The sequence below is a fragment of the Mauremys reevesii genome, linkage group 22 (genome assembly GCF_016161935.1).
Source record: "Mauremys reevesii isolate NIE-2019 linkage group 22, ASM1616193v1, whole genome shotgun sequence".
Classification (NCBI taxonomy): Eukaryota; Metazoa; Chordata; order Testudines; family Geoemydidae; genus Mauremys; species Mauremys reevesii.
Genome location: NC_052644.1, coordinates 5,013,679 through 5,032,400, shown reverse-complemented (window position 1 = coordinate 5,032,400; position 18,722 = coordinate 5,013,679). Strand labels below are relative to the sequence as shown.

At 51.2% G+C, this 18,722-nt stretch overlaps 1 protein-coding gene across 1 annotated transcript; it reads right to left on the bottom strand.

Annotated features, from left to right (window-relative positions):
• Positions 1 to 1,553: 1,553 nt before the first annotated feature.
• On the bottom strand, positions 1,554 to 14,747 carry AP2S1 (adaptor related protein complex 2 subunit sigma 1). Its single transcript, XM_039510924.1, has 5 exons — positions 14,609 to 14,747; positions 5,476 to 5,625; positions 4,476 to 4,589; positions 3,770 to 3,829; positions 1,554 to 2,423 (listed from the first exon to the last, which is right to left on the bottom strand). Exons 1-5 carry the CDS (start codon positions 14,609 to 14,611, stop codon positions 2,322 to 2,324), a joined length of 429 nt encoding a protein of 142 aa, XP_039366858.1. The 5' UTR covers positions 14,612 to 14,747; the 3' UTR covers positions 1,554 to 2,321.
• Between the last annotated feature and the right edge of the window lie 3,975 nt (positions 14,748 to 18,722).

Below are 18,722 nucleotides of genomic sequence, written 5' to 3'. Positions count from 1 at the left end.
CGGTTGCACCAGTGCCAAATCCAGAGGGAAAATAAAATCTTTGCTCCTACTCAAAATTCCCATTTATACATCCATGAATCACATTAGCCTGTTTGGCCACAGCATTGTGCTGGGAGCTCATGGTCAGTTGATTACCTTTTTCCAGAGTCTCTGCTTCCCAGGATAGTCTCTCTCCTCCTGTACGTACAGCTCCCATTTGTTCTTCCTAGATGTCCACATTGACATTTAGCCATAGGATATTAAACACATATTGTTTGTGTGCACCCAGCTTACCAAGCGATCCAGATCACTCTGTATCGGTGACTTGTCATCTTCATTGTTTACCACTCCCCCAATTTTGGGGTCATTTGCAAACTTTATCAGGGATGATTTTATGTTTTCTTCCAGGTCATTAATAAAAATGTTAAATAGTGCAGGGCCAAGAACCAACCCCCGCAGGCCCCACTAGAAACACACCCAGTGGCTGTTGCTGGAGGCAGGGTACTACTATAGCAATTAGGGAGAAGCAGTGATGCCTAGTGGATAGAGCACCAGACTAGGACCCATGAGAGCTTGCTTCTATTGCTAGCTCTGCCGCAGGCCTTGGGCCAAATCCTGCTCTATAAAATAGGGGATGGTGATACTGTCCTCATTTGAAAGCTATGGGTGATAAGAGCTAGGTTTTATTATTCAGGGTAGGCACCATCTCTTTGGTGTGGCACTCATACAGCTCCTCACACCATGAGATCCTGAGCAGTGACTGAGTCATGACCCATAAGGAGCAAGGATACCAGGCTGCTACCTAGAGGGATCTACAAGTGTCATACAGGATCCTGGGACCAATGAACCAGTGATCTATTAGCCCAACGTGGTTCCAGTTCAGATGGGGCAGTGGTTCACTGCAACATTCATGCATGGTGAGAGGACAGACCTTCCTAAAAAGAATCGGGCCTCACCCCAGGGAGAAAGGACCTTTCCTTGCATTCCGGGCTGCCCCAAAACAGCCTGTGTTCTCCAGGAAAACAGCATGAGAGAAAAGCCCTAACAGGGCACAACGCCAAGGGGACACGACTGCTCCTAACTGAGAATAGCACCAGTGGCCTCTTTCATGAGACACCAGGGTAAATTCCTCAGCAGTAGATAGTCCAAGCTCTGGAGAAAGCCAATCAGAGCAACAGCCCCGTGTCTATGGTGAACTCCCTGCAGCATCTGAAGGTCGCACAGCAGCTCCTGACCAGATCCACTTAGCTCAAAATATTAAGTATTACAGCCAAAATATTTCAGTCCTGAAATGGCAACTGTGCATCATAGCTCCTGTTCTCTATGGGCTGGGCTCCGCAGCCAGACTATATCTCCCATGATGCACTGCCTCCCTTCAAAACGGAAGACTCTGGTGCATCATGGGAGTGGCAGTCCAACCAGGGAGTCCAGCCTATGGGGAGAATGGGAGCATAAAAGTGCCTGAACTACAACTCCCATGATGCACCACAGCAACATTTCAGAATTGAAATAATTTGGCCAAAAACATAGTTGTTTTTGTTTGTTTGTTTTTTACAAGATTTTCCATGCGAAATTTAGTCAAAACAAAATTTTTCTATGAGGGAAAACCTACCCTCTCCCCCATGTACCTCTTTCCCCACCAGCTCTGGTGACTGGCTGTGCTGTTGAACTGGCAGAGGCTCTGAAAGTGGGGAATACCAGAGGCCACTGGACACCAAGCTCGCTGAGAACATGATCTGCTCCCAATGCTGGACAGCAACACCCAACAGGAGTTTCCTGCATGCACCTCAGAGCCTTATGTCAAATCTGTCTCCAAGAACTCTGCCCCCCACTCCCTCCAGCTTCTGCAGGGCCCTTCAGAGACCACCACAGAGGAAGGAGTGTTTCACAGATGGTTTACTTCAATACATCACTGGCCATATGGTATGGCTGCCACTCACCAATGGATAACACACAGTTGTGGTCCCACTTCTAGTGCAGACTCAGCACACACACTGACATGAACAGAGGTGGGGGGGACAGCGCGCTGGTTATATGGAGGGAAAGCACAGAGATTCGGGGATGGTTATGTCAGGGCCCAAAAAGGTTGGTTGTTGTTTTTTTTTAAAATAGTGTCGCTCTCTCCCATTAGACCCACCCACCCGGGACCTCAGCTGCTGCATTCGAGCATGGGGGAGGTGGGACTGAAATTTTCAACTTGTGGTTCTGATCCATTTGAGGGGGCATCCCTTCCCCCCAATGGAGAGTGGCTAAATTTGCTCTGAGACAGTCACTGATTCAGGGACTGGGTGCAAGGAGTCCCGGGGCAGGGTAGAGGATGGGGCCGATTGGATCCAGTTCTCTCATTCCAAGGACTGCAGCATAAGCAGCTGTTTCAGGACTTTCGTTTGGCTCGTCTCACGGATCTCGCCAGCTAGGAACATCTCGTCTACCACGGTGTAAACCTGCCGCAAGAACAGACCACCCGTGAGCCAGGCGCATTGAGGACAGCCTCAGCGCTGCCTCTCCCTCTGGGGAACTCTGCAGCATACCGGCAGCCCGGTGTTCAGCACCTGGGTTCGTCCATCAAGTGGCACTGAAACGCATTCCCAAGGACAACGCTGTGGCTGGTTCTGCCACTTGCTGCATCCCAAGTGCCATGGGAGGGTAAAAAGACTGGCACCCGTGTCCTCCCCCAGATCAGCAGAGTGACCGTGACACAGCGGGACCCTCGCAGTACTGAGGCCTGGCAAGCGGACCCAGAGCCATCAAATAGAGACTAGCATGCTGAACCTCTCCCTGCTACATTCCAGCCCTCTAAAATCCCCCAACCCACAGGGGGGATTTATCTACTGGAATGCCACAGGGTTGCATGGGATCTGCCCTGTGAAGCTGGAAGGCTCATCAGGGACAAGGGCTGTCAATTTAACACGTTACATTTTGAATGTTTAAACCTCCCTCCCCTCCCACCCAGGAGACGGGGAGGCCAAGCACGCTCAGTGCAGCAATGATTCATAGATTCCGCAGCCAGAAGGGACCATTGGGATCATCCCATCTGATCTCCTGTGTAGCACAGGCCCCATAACTCCTAGAGCAGATCTCTTAGAAAAACACCCACTCTTGATTTTAAAATTGTCAGCAATGGAGAATCCACCATGACCCCGATCAAATGTTCCAGTGGTTATTGACGCTCTGTTAAAAATGTACACCTAATTTCCAGCCTGAATTTGTCCGGCTTCAGCTTCCAGCTACTGGATCATGTTAGACCTTCACTTGCTACGCTAAAGAGCCCATTATTCAATATTTGTTCCCTACGTAGGTACTGATAGGCAGTGACTTGATCCCTGTCTAACAGTCACTTTGTTAAGCTAAATCCATCACGATAAAGCATATTTTCTAATCCTTTAATCATTCTCGCGGCTCTTCTCTGACCCCCTCCAATTTATCAACATCCTTCTTGGACTGTGGGCACCAGAACCGGACACAGGATTCCAGCAGTGGTCGCACCAGGCCAAATACAGAAGTAAAATAATTTCTCATAGAAACAGGATTCTCTCCATTCCTACTTGAGATTCCCCTGTTGATGCATCCAAGGATTGCATTGGCCTTTTTAGCCACAGCATTGCAGTGGGAGCTCATGTTTAGCTGATTATCCACTCCCTTCCCCCAAATCTTTTTCAGAGTCACTGCTTCCCACAGTACGGTCCCCCAGCCTGTAGGTACATCTGACACGAGACCATGTTATGCAGCAGCTACATGGAACCACAGAGTGACTGGCCCCTTGCTTCCCTCCCCGCTGGGCTGAGCTCACCTTGTAGAAGTTGAAGACCAGGTCCAGTTCACAGACGTTGTGGAAATATTCATTCAAAACCTGGGCCAAGAGAAAGGAGAGCTGGATTTCAGAGACCATGAGAAGGAGGGAGCCACGCCACCTTTTGGTCAGAGATGCTAAAGCCACAAGGGACCATTGTGATTGTCTGGTCTGATCACCCTCATAGCACAGCCCACAGAATCCAACACAGGATCCCTGCCTGAGCCAGCCCAGGTTGTTCAGAAAGACACAGCCAGCCTGGATTTAAGACTCTAAGGGATGGAAAATCTACTCTGTCTCCAGGTCACTTGTTCCAATGGTGTCAACCTTTCCTCTAGTTTCAGCTTCCAGCTGCTGCAATAGTTCAGACCATTGCCTGGGTGGGATATGCCTCTGCCTCAGAAAATGGTCACCAAAGGAGATCCCTTGCAGCCAGTGGAATCTGCAAACCTGACCCCTCTTTAACACACGCACAACCCCCAGTCTACCTGAAGGACGAGGCACCATCTTTATGTCCCATCACAGCTGAGATCAGAGAGGCAGGAACTCCTGACTGTCCTGCCAGCACAGAGAGGGGCTGCTGAAAGCAGCTCACGGTCCTTTTAGGGCTGCCGTCCCTCTGAGGAGCTGGCACAAAGGACCAGGCCACAAGACAGCTCAATTGAGTCATACTAAGGGAAGGGCAGAGGCCGCGGGCAGGGCTCACCTCCACAAAGTTGTGGATGGCCTCCAGGTAGGCCAGGTTGTTGTCGTTCACATCCACGCAGATGCAGAAGTACAGCCCCGCGTAGCGGCGGTAGATGATTTTAAAATTCCGGAACTGGAAGAGAGGGGAAGAGGACCAGCTGATGTTTGATCCAGGTGCATCTCGGTGGGCAGCACAGACAACTCCCCCCCCCCTCCCACTCACCTTCTGCTAGCCCCCTTCTGGAGCACAGAGCAGCCAGTCGGAGACAGCACAGCACAAGGGGTCACCCGTATCGCCAGCGATACCCAAGTCTATAGAATAATCCCTAGCTCACATCTAGCGCTTTTCAGCCTTAGACCTCAAAGTGCTTTATGAAGGAGGGGGCAGAATCACTAGCCCCATTTTACAGATGGGGAAACTGAGGCAAAGAGAGGGGCAGCAATTTGCTCAAGATAACGCAGCAGGCCAGGGCACAGCCAGGAATAGAATTCAAGTCCCCCTCCGCCCAAGTCCCAGTCCAGTGCTCCACCCAGTAGGCCACACTTCCTCCGTATCCATGTCATCAGATCATGGCAGCTCAGCATCGGCATGCTGCCCCCCAGGCTGATCGGAGCGACTCCAATGAAATGAGGCATTAACGGCTTGTGGCTGGAGGAGAGATACCACGAGAATGGTGAATCCCTACGCAACTGGCTGGGCTTGCCTCAAACAGACGAGCTGGCTTCCCGCTCATGTAGACCAGGGGCTGAGCAGCTGATGGCTGGTTTTTAGCTGCAGTGATCCACCACCCCTCGACTGGATAATGAGCATACGGCCTCGAGGGCCACGCACAGGCTGCAGCCACAGCAGGACCCAGCAGCCAGAGGGCTCAGCCATGGAGATCTCCAAATCCAGGGCTGGTATAAATTGAAGGGTTGTACCAGAGAGGACAAGATTACAGCCGCCCCAGCCTCAGAGGCTCTGCAGCGTAGGCTGGGGCGTCGGTCAGCTGCCCGTTCGGCATGCCGGGGCACCTTACCTCCACGAAGTTGGTGTGCTTCGCGTCTCGCACTGTGACCACGGCGTGCACCTCCTCGATGAGCTTCTGCTTCTCGTCGTCATCGAACTGCATGTACCACTTGGCCAGGCGCGTCTTGCCGGCCCGGTTCTGGATGAGGATGAAGCGAATCTGCACAGAGAGCAGGCAGGGTTACGGGCGTCCCACCGAGCCCTCCCCAACCCTGGCACCACACACCCCTGGACGCTGCTGCTTGAATCAGGGCCCGGCCCGCAGGCTCCTGGGAGGGTGGTGCCTCCCCTCCCACTCACGTCAGCTAGCAGAGAGCCCAGCTGTTTGGAGCTGGAGCCACCAATGCAGGGACCTTTACTCTGAACCACAGAAAATTCTGTGACTAGCTAGACTTCCTCTGCCCTGTGCTCACTGGCTGCTTGCTCCAACCCCCTCCCCTCCCCTCAGCCCCACTCACCCTGTTCTCCCCTGTGCTGTCCCTCTCCTCTTTCCATTGCTATGATTCCCTCCATAAGTAATCCCACCCACAAATAAAGTCATGGCACCGACATGCCCATCGCTGCCATCGCTTCATTCACACACGCCCCCTCCCCGCTCTGTCTGGTCTATTTCGATTGCCGGCTCTTCGGGGCAAGGGCGGTCCACTACCATACGTACAGCACCTTGCATGACGAGGCCCCATCTTGGTTGGTCTTTAGGCATGTAATAAAGATGATTGCTAAGCAGCAGCAGCTGTGGGGCAGAGTCTGGGGGCTGCTGCTCCATGAAGATGGAGCCGTTGCCTCTCTGTGGACACAGCACACTTTGGAAGGAGGGTCTGTCTGAGCATGCCAGCATGGCACGTGCCCTCTGCAGACACAGCTGTGCCTTAGTGAGCAGTCGGCACAGCAAGAATCAGGCGGTGGGGGACAGGACAGGGCAGATCTCCCCATCACCAAGGTATCTCCCAGAGGAAAGAAGTGCAGAACTGCCTTCGAACATGGCATCTTCAGTGGACGTCTCCCCCAACCTGCCCCACTTTGGGGGCCCTTTGTCAGCTGCTCCCTCTGCTGTCCCTCCCTTTCACCCGCTGGCCTCCCATGGCTGTGCACATAAAGACAACATGTCTTGCACCTCCTCCCACCCCACCCGTTCTGCCGGGCTGTGTGAGGAACAGATAAGGGAGGCGGTGTCGACGCAGGGATGCCCCAGAGCAGAAGTCACAGGCACAGTTTGCGACTCCTCTGTCCATTCCCTCGCTGGTCCCAGCCCCTTTCCTCCACTTCCTCCACTTGAGCCCACCAGCCTGTCTCTCATGTCAGAGCAATAAGCTGGGCCTGTGTGAATCCTCCTTCCCTTTCTGAGGATTCCTTCCTTCACCAGGAACCCCACCATAACACTGAGGCCTCACATCCTAGCCAGAGAGATCACTGCTTGGAAAGCTCTTCTGGGGTCTAAGCACCAGGCACTGTATCCTGGGAAGCAAGCGACTCAGAGGTGGTGGTGGATGATCAGCTGAACATGAGCTCCCAAAGACCCTGTGGCTAAGAGCTAATGCGATCCTGGGATGCATCAACAGGGGACTCTTGAGCAGGAGCAGAGAGGTGATTTTACCTCTGTATTTAGCCCTGGTTTGACCGCTGCTGGAATCCTGCCCACCACTCAAGGAGGATGTGGATAAATTGGAGAAAGGTCAGAGAAGAGCCACGAGAATGATCAAAGGATTAGAAACCTGCCTTATCGTGATAGATTCAGGGAGCTCAATTTATTTACCTTAACAAAGACAAGGTTAAGGGGTGACTTAATCCCACTCAATCAGTATCTACATGGCGAATATTTAATAACGGGCTCTTCAATCTAGCAGAGGAAGGTCTAACGCGATCCAATGGCTTGAAGTGGAAGCAGGACAAATTCAGACTGGAAATAAAGGTGTCAATTTTTAACAGGGAGAGTAATTAACTATGGGAACAAACCCACCAAGGGTCGTGGTGGATTCTCCAGCACTGACCATGTTTAAATCAAGGATTGGATGTTCATCTAAAAGATCTGCTCTGGGAACTGTTTTGGGCCAGTTCTCTGGCTTGGGTTATCCACGGGTCAGTCTAGATGATCACAATGGTTCCTGCTGGCCTTGGAATCTATGAATAAGCAGCACTATCAGAGGGGTCACGGCAGATGGCTCCTCCCCAGAAGGAGCTGCCTCACTACACTGCAGGGCCTTGCTAAGCAGGGAAGGGCATGAGTCGTCCAAGCAGCCTGCAAGGTCTTGCATTCTGCTGAGCCAGGAGGAAAGGGCTTGGTCAGAGGAAATTCAGAGGAGCAGCTGGCATGGCTCCAGCACAGAGCTGGTTGGTCGCATTAACCCATGGGAAGGGGGGCGGGGGAAATCTCGCTCATTTCCAGACTATTGACAGCAGGCAGACAAAACGCAGGAGAGAGGCAGAACTGCACAGACCGCCCCCCCTGCATTTTAAGCTAGTTTTTCCTTAAATTTCACTGGGACTCAGCATCCAAAGATCTCAAACCACTTCACACGCTGCAGCTAATCCTTCTGCTGCTAGCTGGGAAATAGCCCCATCCCCATTCCACAGATGGCAGGGGGAGGGGAAGTGATGTGTCCAAGGTGTGTCAGTGAATTAGTGGCAGAGAGAATGGAGCCCAGGAGTCCCATCTCAACCTGTGTCCCACATTCAGGCCTCAGCAAGGAGAAGAGCAAGCAGGAGAGTCAGAGAGGTGGCCAGTTCCAGCAGCACTCCACTCACCCAAGCTTTGTGTTTGAGGGTAGGAAAGATGATCTCACTCAGTGGGGAGCACTAAATGGCTTTTCCAAACTCCAACTCTCCCCTACAGCCAGACCTACTACTCTGCTTTGCTTGCAGAACCCTGCAATGTCACCAAACAGCCACTTGCTCCTCATCTCTGCACCGAGATGCTGACCTCAAGCAAATGGCGCCAGCCCTGGGTTTGGATCCCACGCCAAGCAAACCTCATCACTCCCCAAGCTCCAATTCCCCCTCCCTGGGGGATATGGCAGCACTCTCACGCTCAACCAAGATCTGCCAGCAGATCGAGGAACGTGATCATTCCCCTCTATTTGACACTGGTGAGGCCTCATCTGGAGAACTGTGTCCAGTTTTGGGCCCCACACTACAAGAAGGATGTGGAAAAATTGGAAAGAGTCCAGCAGAGGGCAACAAAAATGATTAGGGGGCTGGAGCACATGACTTATGAGGAGAGGCTGAGGGAACTGGGATTGTTTAGTCTGCAGAAGAGAAGAATGAGGGGGGATTTGATAGCAGCTTTCAACTACCCGAAAGGGGGTTCCAAAGAGGATGGATCTAGACTGTTCTCAGTGGTAGCAGATGACAGAACAAGGAGCAATGCTCTCAAGTTGCAGTGGGGGAGGTTTAGGTTGGCTATTAGGAAAAAATTTTCACTAGGAGGGTAGTGAAGCACTGGAATGGGTTCCCTAGGGAGGTGGTGGAATCTCCTTCCTTAGAGGTTTTTAAGGTCAGGCTTGATAAAGCGCTGGCTGGGATGATTTAGTTGGGAATTGGTCCTGCTTTGAGCAGGGGGTTGGACTAGATGAGCTCCTGAGGTCCCTTCCAACCCTGATATTCTATGATTCTATGAACTGATAGCTTCAGATACCCCAGTTCAACCTATCAGCAGCCATGCTGGTACATCCTCTGTGTCCCGACAATTACTGACCACCACGGTCTAAGCTGAGACGATTGCTAGCAACATCAAGGGCAGAGAGACTGGGCAGCTACTCTGAGGGGACCTCCCTTTATAGCCACACATCACATCAGGTGTGAGAGCTTCATATGGCCTGTAGCAGGGTGGTCACCCGCTCCTGCCCTGAGGGGCTTAGAACAGCCCAGCAGAGGGCTGTGGCTGGGGCAAGCAGCTCCCAGGCTGATTGGGGAAGTAGGGACAGCCGGGAGCCACGCCCCAAACAGACCACAGCCAGCACAAGTCTCTCTCTAGCTGTAGAGGGAGATGGGCCTGGCTGCAGGGACCTGAGTGGACTACCTGAGAGGAGCAGGGCTGGGGAAAGGCCAGAGGGGCTGGGGAGCTCCAGGCTGGCAACTCGCCAGGCTGCAGGGCCTTGTTACAGAGAGAGGCAGCAGGTCCAGACCCAACCTTGCCCGTGATGAGTGGCTGACACGGCAATCTGCCTCAGGGCATGGTGGCTAGCTGGTGACTGGCAGTAGCCTACGACTGAGGCAAGGTGGGGATACTGGGTAGGGGTTCCCTGGGAGGGGAGACCCGGAGACTGAGGGGTTACTGCCAGGGGGCAGCACCCCACATAACGGGGCACCGGAGTCCAGGGAGGGACACGGTGGCCAAGCGGAAGTGGGATACTGGCCTGCAGAGGATGCTCCAAGGCTGGCAGAGCTAATTCCCAGAAGAGACCAGCAGGGGGCGCCACAGGGGTGAGTCCTGCATCATTACAGGCCCCTATCTGTGTCAAACACCTCTTATAAAGGGCAACAAGGGAGAAAACCCATCTCTTTCAGGAGCCTTAGGGCTCAGACTGAACATTACTTGCACAGTTCACTCCCACCAGGGCGAAGGGACTGGCATCAGCCCACCCCCAGTTTTCCTCATCCACTTACTAGGCTCAGAACATCCTTGATTGTGCTCAACACAACAACTCAGAGGGGTGGGCAGACAGAGAATCTCTAGCTGACAACAGACAGTAACACTGTCAGTTAGATTCTCCCCTCCCACCCCCAGCAAACATTGGAGTGGGCTTGTTCTGTAGCCAAGAGATTTGGTTTTGAGCTTGTGCTGGGTGTGTTAGGACCTGTCTGTGTCGGAGCAAAGGGCCGGGCAGCCAAGAAAACGGATCAGAATGGGGAGTTTTTCCTGCCACTGTTCCAGGACAGGGTGTCTCAGATCCCACCGCAGCTGAGAGGGCTGAACTGTTCCCAGTCCTGAGAGAGTTTATGGCAGGGGAGAAATGCCAGGCCAAGGGCCCTGGAGTCTGATTCACTCTACTGACCCCCACGAGGATGTACAGGATGGGCAGCAGCTGGGCAGGGGACTAACTGGCGCATTAGCCAGGAGGTTAACGGAAAGGGAACACGCAGACTCCGTGTCAGGGTTAGAGCTAGCCAGAACAAATTCACCAAAACAAGATCTCATCAAAGCCAAAACATTTCGCAGAGACCTATCGGCTTCCAATAAACTTTTGTCATGAAGGTTTTTGGGTCAGAAAGACTGGCTACAGCTGGGTGCTTCAGGCCCTGCCCTGGGATGTGGGTTCAACTCCCTACCAGGTCTGATTTGGAACAACCTGGGATGAAAACTTCTGCTCTGAAGCAGGCAGAGCAGGGAGTCAAACCCACATCACATGCCAGCGCCCTGTGCACCGAGCTGCAGAGCAACACACACGCATTTCAACAGCTCTGAGGGTTGCCATGAGCATCAGGCAGCTCTCAGCAGGATTCATTTTCCAACCATAAGATCTGCTAGGCTGTGAAATCGCCTCCCTGGGGGAAGTGGTGGAAGCCACATGGCTTAGGGCAGTGATACACAATTAGATCGACCCGCAGGCTGATTTGAGAATTGTATAACAAGAGGCGGGCCATTTGCACAGAAGGCTGACAAAAAAAAAAAAAGCAAACAAAACTTCAGCTGCCAATAAAGACCTTGACTGCAACGTAAGTATTAGCGTGAAGAGTGGTTTGTGGGAGGTCTGGGCAAGGTGCATGCACTGGTGAAGATGCTCACGTCAAGCAACTGTGGTGCTGGTTTTTTATGAAGTTCATGCTAGAAAATCCAGATTTGCAGGGGTCCGTTGATCTAAACATCGTTAAAAGATAGACGGCTAGATTCTGTCTACTCTGAAACTGGTCAGCAAATTGAAACTAGAAATCACAAAGTCCCATTTCTCTGAATTTTGCCTTCAAGACATCTGAGCTCCAGAGATTTAAATTTTTTTTAATTGAAAGGCATCTTCATCAATTGAATCAAGAATGTTCTTTGCTTCAGAAGGGCAAAGTCCAACAGCAGAGACAATAAATGGATCACAAACAAATAAAAACAAATCCTTCTGAATTTTAAAACTCTCAAATCGCATTTTGAAATTTTCAATCAGTTGGTTTAGGAATTCGTGCATCATTTTCATCTGTAGCAACAACATGCATGTGGAAAAGTGCAACATCTTTCCTGTTACGTTTGTCTGAGAGATTTCAAGATTCCTCTGAAAGGTGCACACTTTTGCAAACAAATCCCTGACACTGTTTGCATGGCCTGGGATCTATCAGTACTATCACACAGAAAAGCTACCTGTGACATAGAGGGGACATCATTCATAAATTCCAGAACTCGCAAGCCTTGTTGGTCTTGTTTTGAAAGAAATTCTACTATTTCTTTTTGAAGTGCACAAAACCTCTCTAACATGTGCCCACTAGAATCATAGAATATTAGGGTGGGAAGAGACCTCAGGAGGTCATCTAGTCCAACCCCCTGCTCAAAGCAGGACCAACATCAACTTAAGCAGTGAACGTCACTGTGCTGCAACAAGTCACTGTATTTGGCTGAAATGTCTTGTAAAACAGCTTTAAAAAGACGATGTTGTAAGCAAGAAGTTGACCATATGTAGTTCACTAATCTCGTCACAATACTCCTTTTTTTTCCCCTCCAAAATCCCCAGACAATTTACTGCAGAGGACAGTCTGGTGAATAATGCACTGAAGTGTCTTTAATGAAGGGTGTATCACTGCCAAATGTGAAGCAAAGCTTTCCTCTTTCCCTGTCATGTAACAAGCAAGTTTATTTTCTACAGACCTAAACTTTTTTTTTTTTTAAAGGAAAAAAAAAGCCTTTTACTTTTTAAAAAATGCTCTCTTCTGTAGTGTAGGTTTCTAATGGTATTAAGCACAAAAATTCTTCCTGACAATTTCACCATCATAAAAATCTAACAAACAGCAATAAATGGGCAGTGTCACTTAAATGACCTGATTCATCCACTGCAAGAGACACATATTTGGTGTTTTTGAAACCAGAAAGCAATGCTGACAAATAATCCCCATAAATTAGCGCCAATCTTCACACTGCGGCAGAATCAGATAGGGGCAACTTGCTTCACACATTTGACAATGTCATCTTTGTTTTTATCTCTGACAAAAAGCTCCTCCAGCATTTCCAATGGCACTCCTTGACAAGGTTGGCATCCAGGAAAGGCTTTTTCTTTTAACCTAGAACCAACATTATCCGAAATGAAGCAGCTATTGCTTTTTCCTATACAGTCGCTGATGTTATGAGAACGACATTTGAAGTGTGATATAAAGATGTCAGATTTTCAATTTTGTCACATCTTGCAACACTGCCACGAGGACAGGCCTTATGGAAGTTACGGTGCTTTGATTCAAAGTGGTGCCTCACACTAATAAAGGTAATAATTGGAGATATACCAATCTCCTAGAACTGGAAAGGACCTTGAAAGGTCATTGAGTCCAGCCCCCTGCCTTCACTAGCAGGACCAATTTTTGCCCCAGATCCTTAAGTGGCCCCCCTCAAGGATTGAACTCACAACCGTGGGTTTAGCAGGCTAATGCTCAAACCACTGAGCTATCCCTCTCCCCTCCACTGAGCTATCCCTCTGATGACCTTACAGATAGATGCAGTGGTTTAGCACATTAAACACAAAGGTTTTGTGTTTAAATGAGGTGGCATCATAAAAAGAAGATCTCCTGTCCAGCTTGGGTTTCACTGTCAACTTTGCGACGTTCATTCCCACTCACATTCATTTTTGGCTCCATTTCCATCACTAATGAAAAAATGAGTGGTGTCCAAGCGCAATCATAGCCAATGCTATTGTGAGAACTTAAGATCCAGTAAGTTACTAATGAAGTCATAGGCAAATGATAGGCAGCATATCACTGTTTGTGAATTTAATTAGAAACATTTTTTAAGGTAGGCTGGAGGGCCAACCAGGAAGCCTTTGTGGGCCACATTTGGCCTGCAGGTGGCCTATTGAGTATCACTGGCTAAGGGTGTTTCAAACTCTATTAGTCAAGGCCTCAGGAGACAGACTGAAGGGGACACTCCTGCACTTGCAGGGAAATGGACTGGAGAATCGAATAGGTCTTTTCTGTTTCTAACTTTTGCAATTCAATTACACGCACAGAATTCAGTCCTCAATCTCCAGGGCCAAGCCCATATGTGCTGGTGGCTTTTTTGCGACCATCCCAACAAGATGGTAACAGCTTTGTCTCACTCAGCCCGTGACAGCTTGGAACAACTGGGTTAGGCACAGAAGTGTCTGGATATCATTATGAATCCCCTGTGCCACCAGGATTAAACCAGACTAGGTCAGATGGGGCCACTCAAGGGGTCCAGGAACCCCTTGGTTGGATGAGAATATCAGCCCAAATCTGTGATTATCTAAAATCTCCCCACTTGTCACAATGCCACACCACGTGGCACCTCAGAAATTCATAAAGACAGCAGGGACTAGAACTCAGAGCCTCCTGCCCTCGCCCCTTAAAGCAGAAGACAATTTCTGTGATCAGCTGGTGCTAGGCAAGGGGACCCCTGAATAAACAGTTTACTGCATCCCACACCAGAGATGGAGGCTTGTCAGCAGCAGCTGAGCACTCCCATACGTAGCCCATGTGGTGGTAAGAGCACTGTCAGAATTACAGCACTGCAGAAACAGCCCCAGTCTTCTTCTGTTACCTACCTCCAGTCCTTTTGCCTATCAAATATCTTATCCTGCAAAAGCCTCTCTCCTCAGGCACTGGGACTGCTCCCTACTTCCGCAGGGGTGAGGGAGCTTATCCCCCGAAAGTGCACCCTCTTTCCCCTCCCAGGATAGGGAGCCTGGCCCCACATCCTTCCCCTACAGAGAAACCACCAGTGGTGCCTCTCCCCACCCCCTCAAGAGGTCATCTAGTCCTGTCCTCTGTACTTCTGGCAGGACAAAGTATAATCTAGACCATGGGGCTGGAGATCCTGACCCAATCCCTCCCGTATAGTCCCCCTTTCCCCAGGGATGAAACCCGCATCTCACCCAAGGGTGCCCCTCCCCCAGGGATAGGGAAGCCAGACCTCCCATAGAGTCTCCCAAGGGTGCCCCTCCCCCAGGGACAGGGAAGCCAGACCCACATTCCCTCCATAGAGCCCCGCCGTGGTGCTCCCCTCTTACCATGATGGTCCCGTCTTTGCCAGCCCCCCCAGACCTCCTTCTTCCCACTCCGCTTCTTCACCCCGTCCCTTCCCACCGGATATCCGGCGCCCTCCCGTCGCGCGGCCTGCTGGGAGCCGTAGTCCCGGACGCCCCGGCGGAGCGGCCCGCCCCGGCAGGCCGTGCGGCCGCGGCGGTGCATGCTGGGGGTTGTAGTTCCTCGGGCCCAGGGCGGGGCGGTGTCGTTCCCCGCCGGCTCCGCCAGGGGGAGCCTGGGCTCCGCGGTGCCCTGGGTGGGCCGCGGGCTGCTGGAACCGGGCAGTCGCCTGGCGGCGCCAGCCGAGAACCTCCCCCCGGGGCCGGGAGAGCTGCCTACGTTAGCCCGCTGCTGGGAGAGGCCTCGTAGGCCCGAGCCTAGCCCAGAGCCCTGCAGCCCCGGGGGAAGCGAGGTGACCCCCACCCCCACCCGGGACACAAGGGGGGGCAGTTTCCAGGCCACTTCCCCCATCTTGGGCAGTGGTGGGGGGCGGCTCATGTCCTGATTTCCCCCCCCCCCCCCGGGCACCAGGGCCAGAGGTGAGGGCGACTCACTGCCTGAGCCTGGCCCTGTCCCAGGGCAATGTCATGGGAAGGCAGCTGGGGGCCCAGTTCCTTTCCCGCTCTGGCCCTGGAGCGGGGCGCGGACTTTCAGTAGTGGGCGTGTGGCCCCCCCACCCCACAGCAGCCGGCAACGGGGTCTGTGACCATGCAAGGTTACATGGAGGGTGCAAAACCAGGAACGGTAGCTAAACAGAGCTTAGGACAGAGCCTCTTCCTGAAAGCTTTAAATTTAGGAGACCCAGGTTCTAGTCCCTGCTCTGCTATGAGCTCCCTGCATGTCCTCAGGCAAGTCACCTCGTCTCTCCTGGCCTCAATTTCTCCCCTGCACAATGGGGATAAATTCACTAGAGACTGTGAGGCGCTCAGATACTACAGGGATGAGGGACCAGCTAAATAGCTTAGATTAAACTTGTGTTTTGTGCCCAGACCCCACAGTGACTGGACCCCACATAGATCAAAGTGACATGCAAGCTCCTTAGAGCATGGACGTTATCTTTTGGAGGCTTGTAGAGGATCCTCTAGCACTATAGTTTTCTGCTGTAATCACATTGAGGCTAGAACTCAGTCTCCTGCTCCAAAAGCCCAGACCTCTGCCATCTGAGCTAAAGGAGAATCCCCATTAGCCAGCAGTAGCATATGAACCTATCAGAGGGGTAGCCGTGTTAGTCTGGATCTGTAAAAGCAACAAAGAATCCTGTGGCACCTTATAGACTAACAGACGTTTAGCAGCATGAGCTTTCGTGGGTGAATACCCACTTCTTCAGATGCAAGGGAAGAAGTTAGTCTGTTAGTCTATAAGGTGCCACAGGATTCTTTGTTGCTTTTATATGAACCTATGACACACAGTTGAGCAGTCCCTGTTGCATCCAGTAGATGGCAGTGGTATGCATGTGGTAACCCTAACCCCGGACTAGCATGGGATGCAGCAGAATGGAATGCTGTCCTGGGGGGAGAGAGACAGCCAATGAGGGCAGCTGGAGCTGGGGAGTGGGCTTGGAAGCCATCTGGTCACCCTATGACCAAAGGGGGCAGTTGGAAAAAAAAGCTGTTAGAGATGGAGAAGACCTGCCCTGAGTGCAGGGGACTGGACTAGAAGACCTCTGGAGGTCTCTTCCAGTCCTACGATTTTCTATAGGAATCTAGATGCTGAGCTAATGGACGAACTGGAGTCTGGACAGGAGGTGAGGTGATATAAGAACAGGAGAATGTAGGGGGACTGGGAAGTGAGAAGGAGGAAAGCAGGAAAATAGGAAAGGCTTCAGGTCAGGAGAAGCAGAAACAAAAACAAACCAGGGTGTGTGAGCAAACGCTGTTAGAGAAGGGAAGTAGAGGGAAATAAAATCTACAGATGTACCCGAGAGAGAATCAAGGGGAAAAAAAAATGAAGGGAAATATAATTGGTGAAAAAGGGGCTTGATCAAAGAGCCGTGATAGATGAAAACAGATCCTGAAAACAGTAAACAAGACGCCCACTTACAAAGGATCTAAAGCAGTGATTCTCAACCAGGGGCCCCGCGAGCAGGTTTCAGGGGGTTCACCAAGCATGGCCAGCATTAGACTCGCTTGGGCCCAGGGCAGAAAGCTGAACCCCTGCCGCATGGGGCTGAAGCCCAGGGCCCCGTGTCCTGCCACTCAGGGCAGAAGCCAAAGCTGAGTGAGCTTTGTGGGAGCCCACTGTGGCATGGGGACCCGACAATTGCCCTGCTTGCTACCCTGGTTGGTCCTGGCTTTTATATGCAAAAAACAGTTGTTGCAGACGTGGGCCATGGAGCTTTTATAGCATGTTGGATGGGCCTCAGAAAGAAAAAGGCAGAGAACCCCTGATCTGAAGTATATGAACAGAGAGAATGACTGAGTGAACAGCTATTGAAGAAATGCTGTTCCGAGGTGCCTAATGGACTAAGTGAAGAAACCCTGTTTGTGGATAAACGTGGTGAAAAGAGGTCCAGCCTCAGGAACACTGAATCTACGGAGCACTTCAAGCCAACGAAAGCAAAGAACTGGGCAGCAAAGAGTGGAGCAGGACATACAACCCAGAAGAGGAAAAGTTGATTATTCTCTGAAGTGACACAGTATGTTGTTAAATAATCTCCCTTGTTCTGGTTAACAATGTGTTTGGTATTAACGGCACAGAGTAAGGAAGAGTGGCATGTACAGGCTCCCAAAGGTGAATGTGTCGGCAATCTGTAGTTTATTGTAAGTACTTGGTAATATTCTACACAACATTGAGTTTTCCCTTACAAAGTTCTACACAATGGAACAGCTTCGAGGGTAGGGGAGGATGTAGGCAGGGAATTGAGCACAGCCACCGGATTGAGGCCCCAAAGCAATTTATGGGGGGGAGGAATGCCTAGTTTGTGAATCCCACAGAGGCTTAGAGGTGAGCTAGGCGGTGCGTTGCTGAGCAGTGCCAGGATGTGGGTGGCTGTGCACACACCCAGAAGCTGAAATGTAGGTGCCTTGGGAACTTTAATGGCAGAAATGTAGGTGTCTCCAGGGCTAGGTGGCAGCTGAGCGGGGATTTTGCCAATGCCTGGGGTGCTTAAAGGATGGACATAAGTACCTAAATATCTTTGTGAATGTAGCCCATGGTGTGATTATTAGAGGGGTGTTTGGGAGTCTTCATAAAAACAATACTTTAGAAAGTCTTATCCAAAGACAAACGCCAGCTCTGTTTGCAGCTACCGCTTGGTGGCGATGCCTCAAATGTGGGTGGTGGGAGAGAGACACTGATTCTTGGGCAGCAGATATCCCAACCTTGGTTCCTTCGTCTTCCCCACCTCCAAAGCATCATCCTCCAAGCAGGCTGCCTTGCTTCTGGCACTTGGTGCAGTCAATAGCTTCTAACTGTTTGTTTATAGTGTCCCTGCATTGGCCTGGTGTTCAGCACAGAGGTGTCTAGGATAAAAGTCTGTTTCTTTTAGGGCTGGCTGAGAGCCGTTTCCTGGACACACTTGTATTGTTCATATGCCGGGGAATTAAGACAATGAAAAGACTGAGTGGTCCTTATTAGCTCTCAGGTTTAGTTGTACATGACCCATGGCTATGTCTGCGTCCTCTTGCAGGAAAAGGGGTGTCCTAGCCCAGGTTAAACTAGTAATGGCGTCAGACTTTTAACTTGAGTTAGCAGCTCGAGTTAAAGCCTAAAGGCATTGAACGGGACCTGCTAACCTGACCAAAGCCAACTTGCTGGGTCTTCATTGCTATTTTAGCTTGGGTTAGCTAACCCGAGGTAACACTCTTTTTTTGCAGCGTAGACACGCTCAGTGGTGGGACTTCTAATGGGCCCCAGTGATTGGAAGATGAGTTTGAAGTTGTAGTTTTCGGCTTCCTGAACCCACATCGGTCAAGTAGGCCGGTCTTGTGGTTAAAACTCTGGGTGGGGGTCAGGCAGTCTAGATTCAATCCCCTGCTTTGCCTCGCCACAAACTCCCTGCGGGACCTTGAGCAAGTCCCTGAATCTCTGGGCTTAAGGCCAAGGTTACACTAGAAATGTATGTTCGTCAGTGACTGTTTGTATATTAGCAAAAACCCT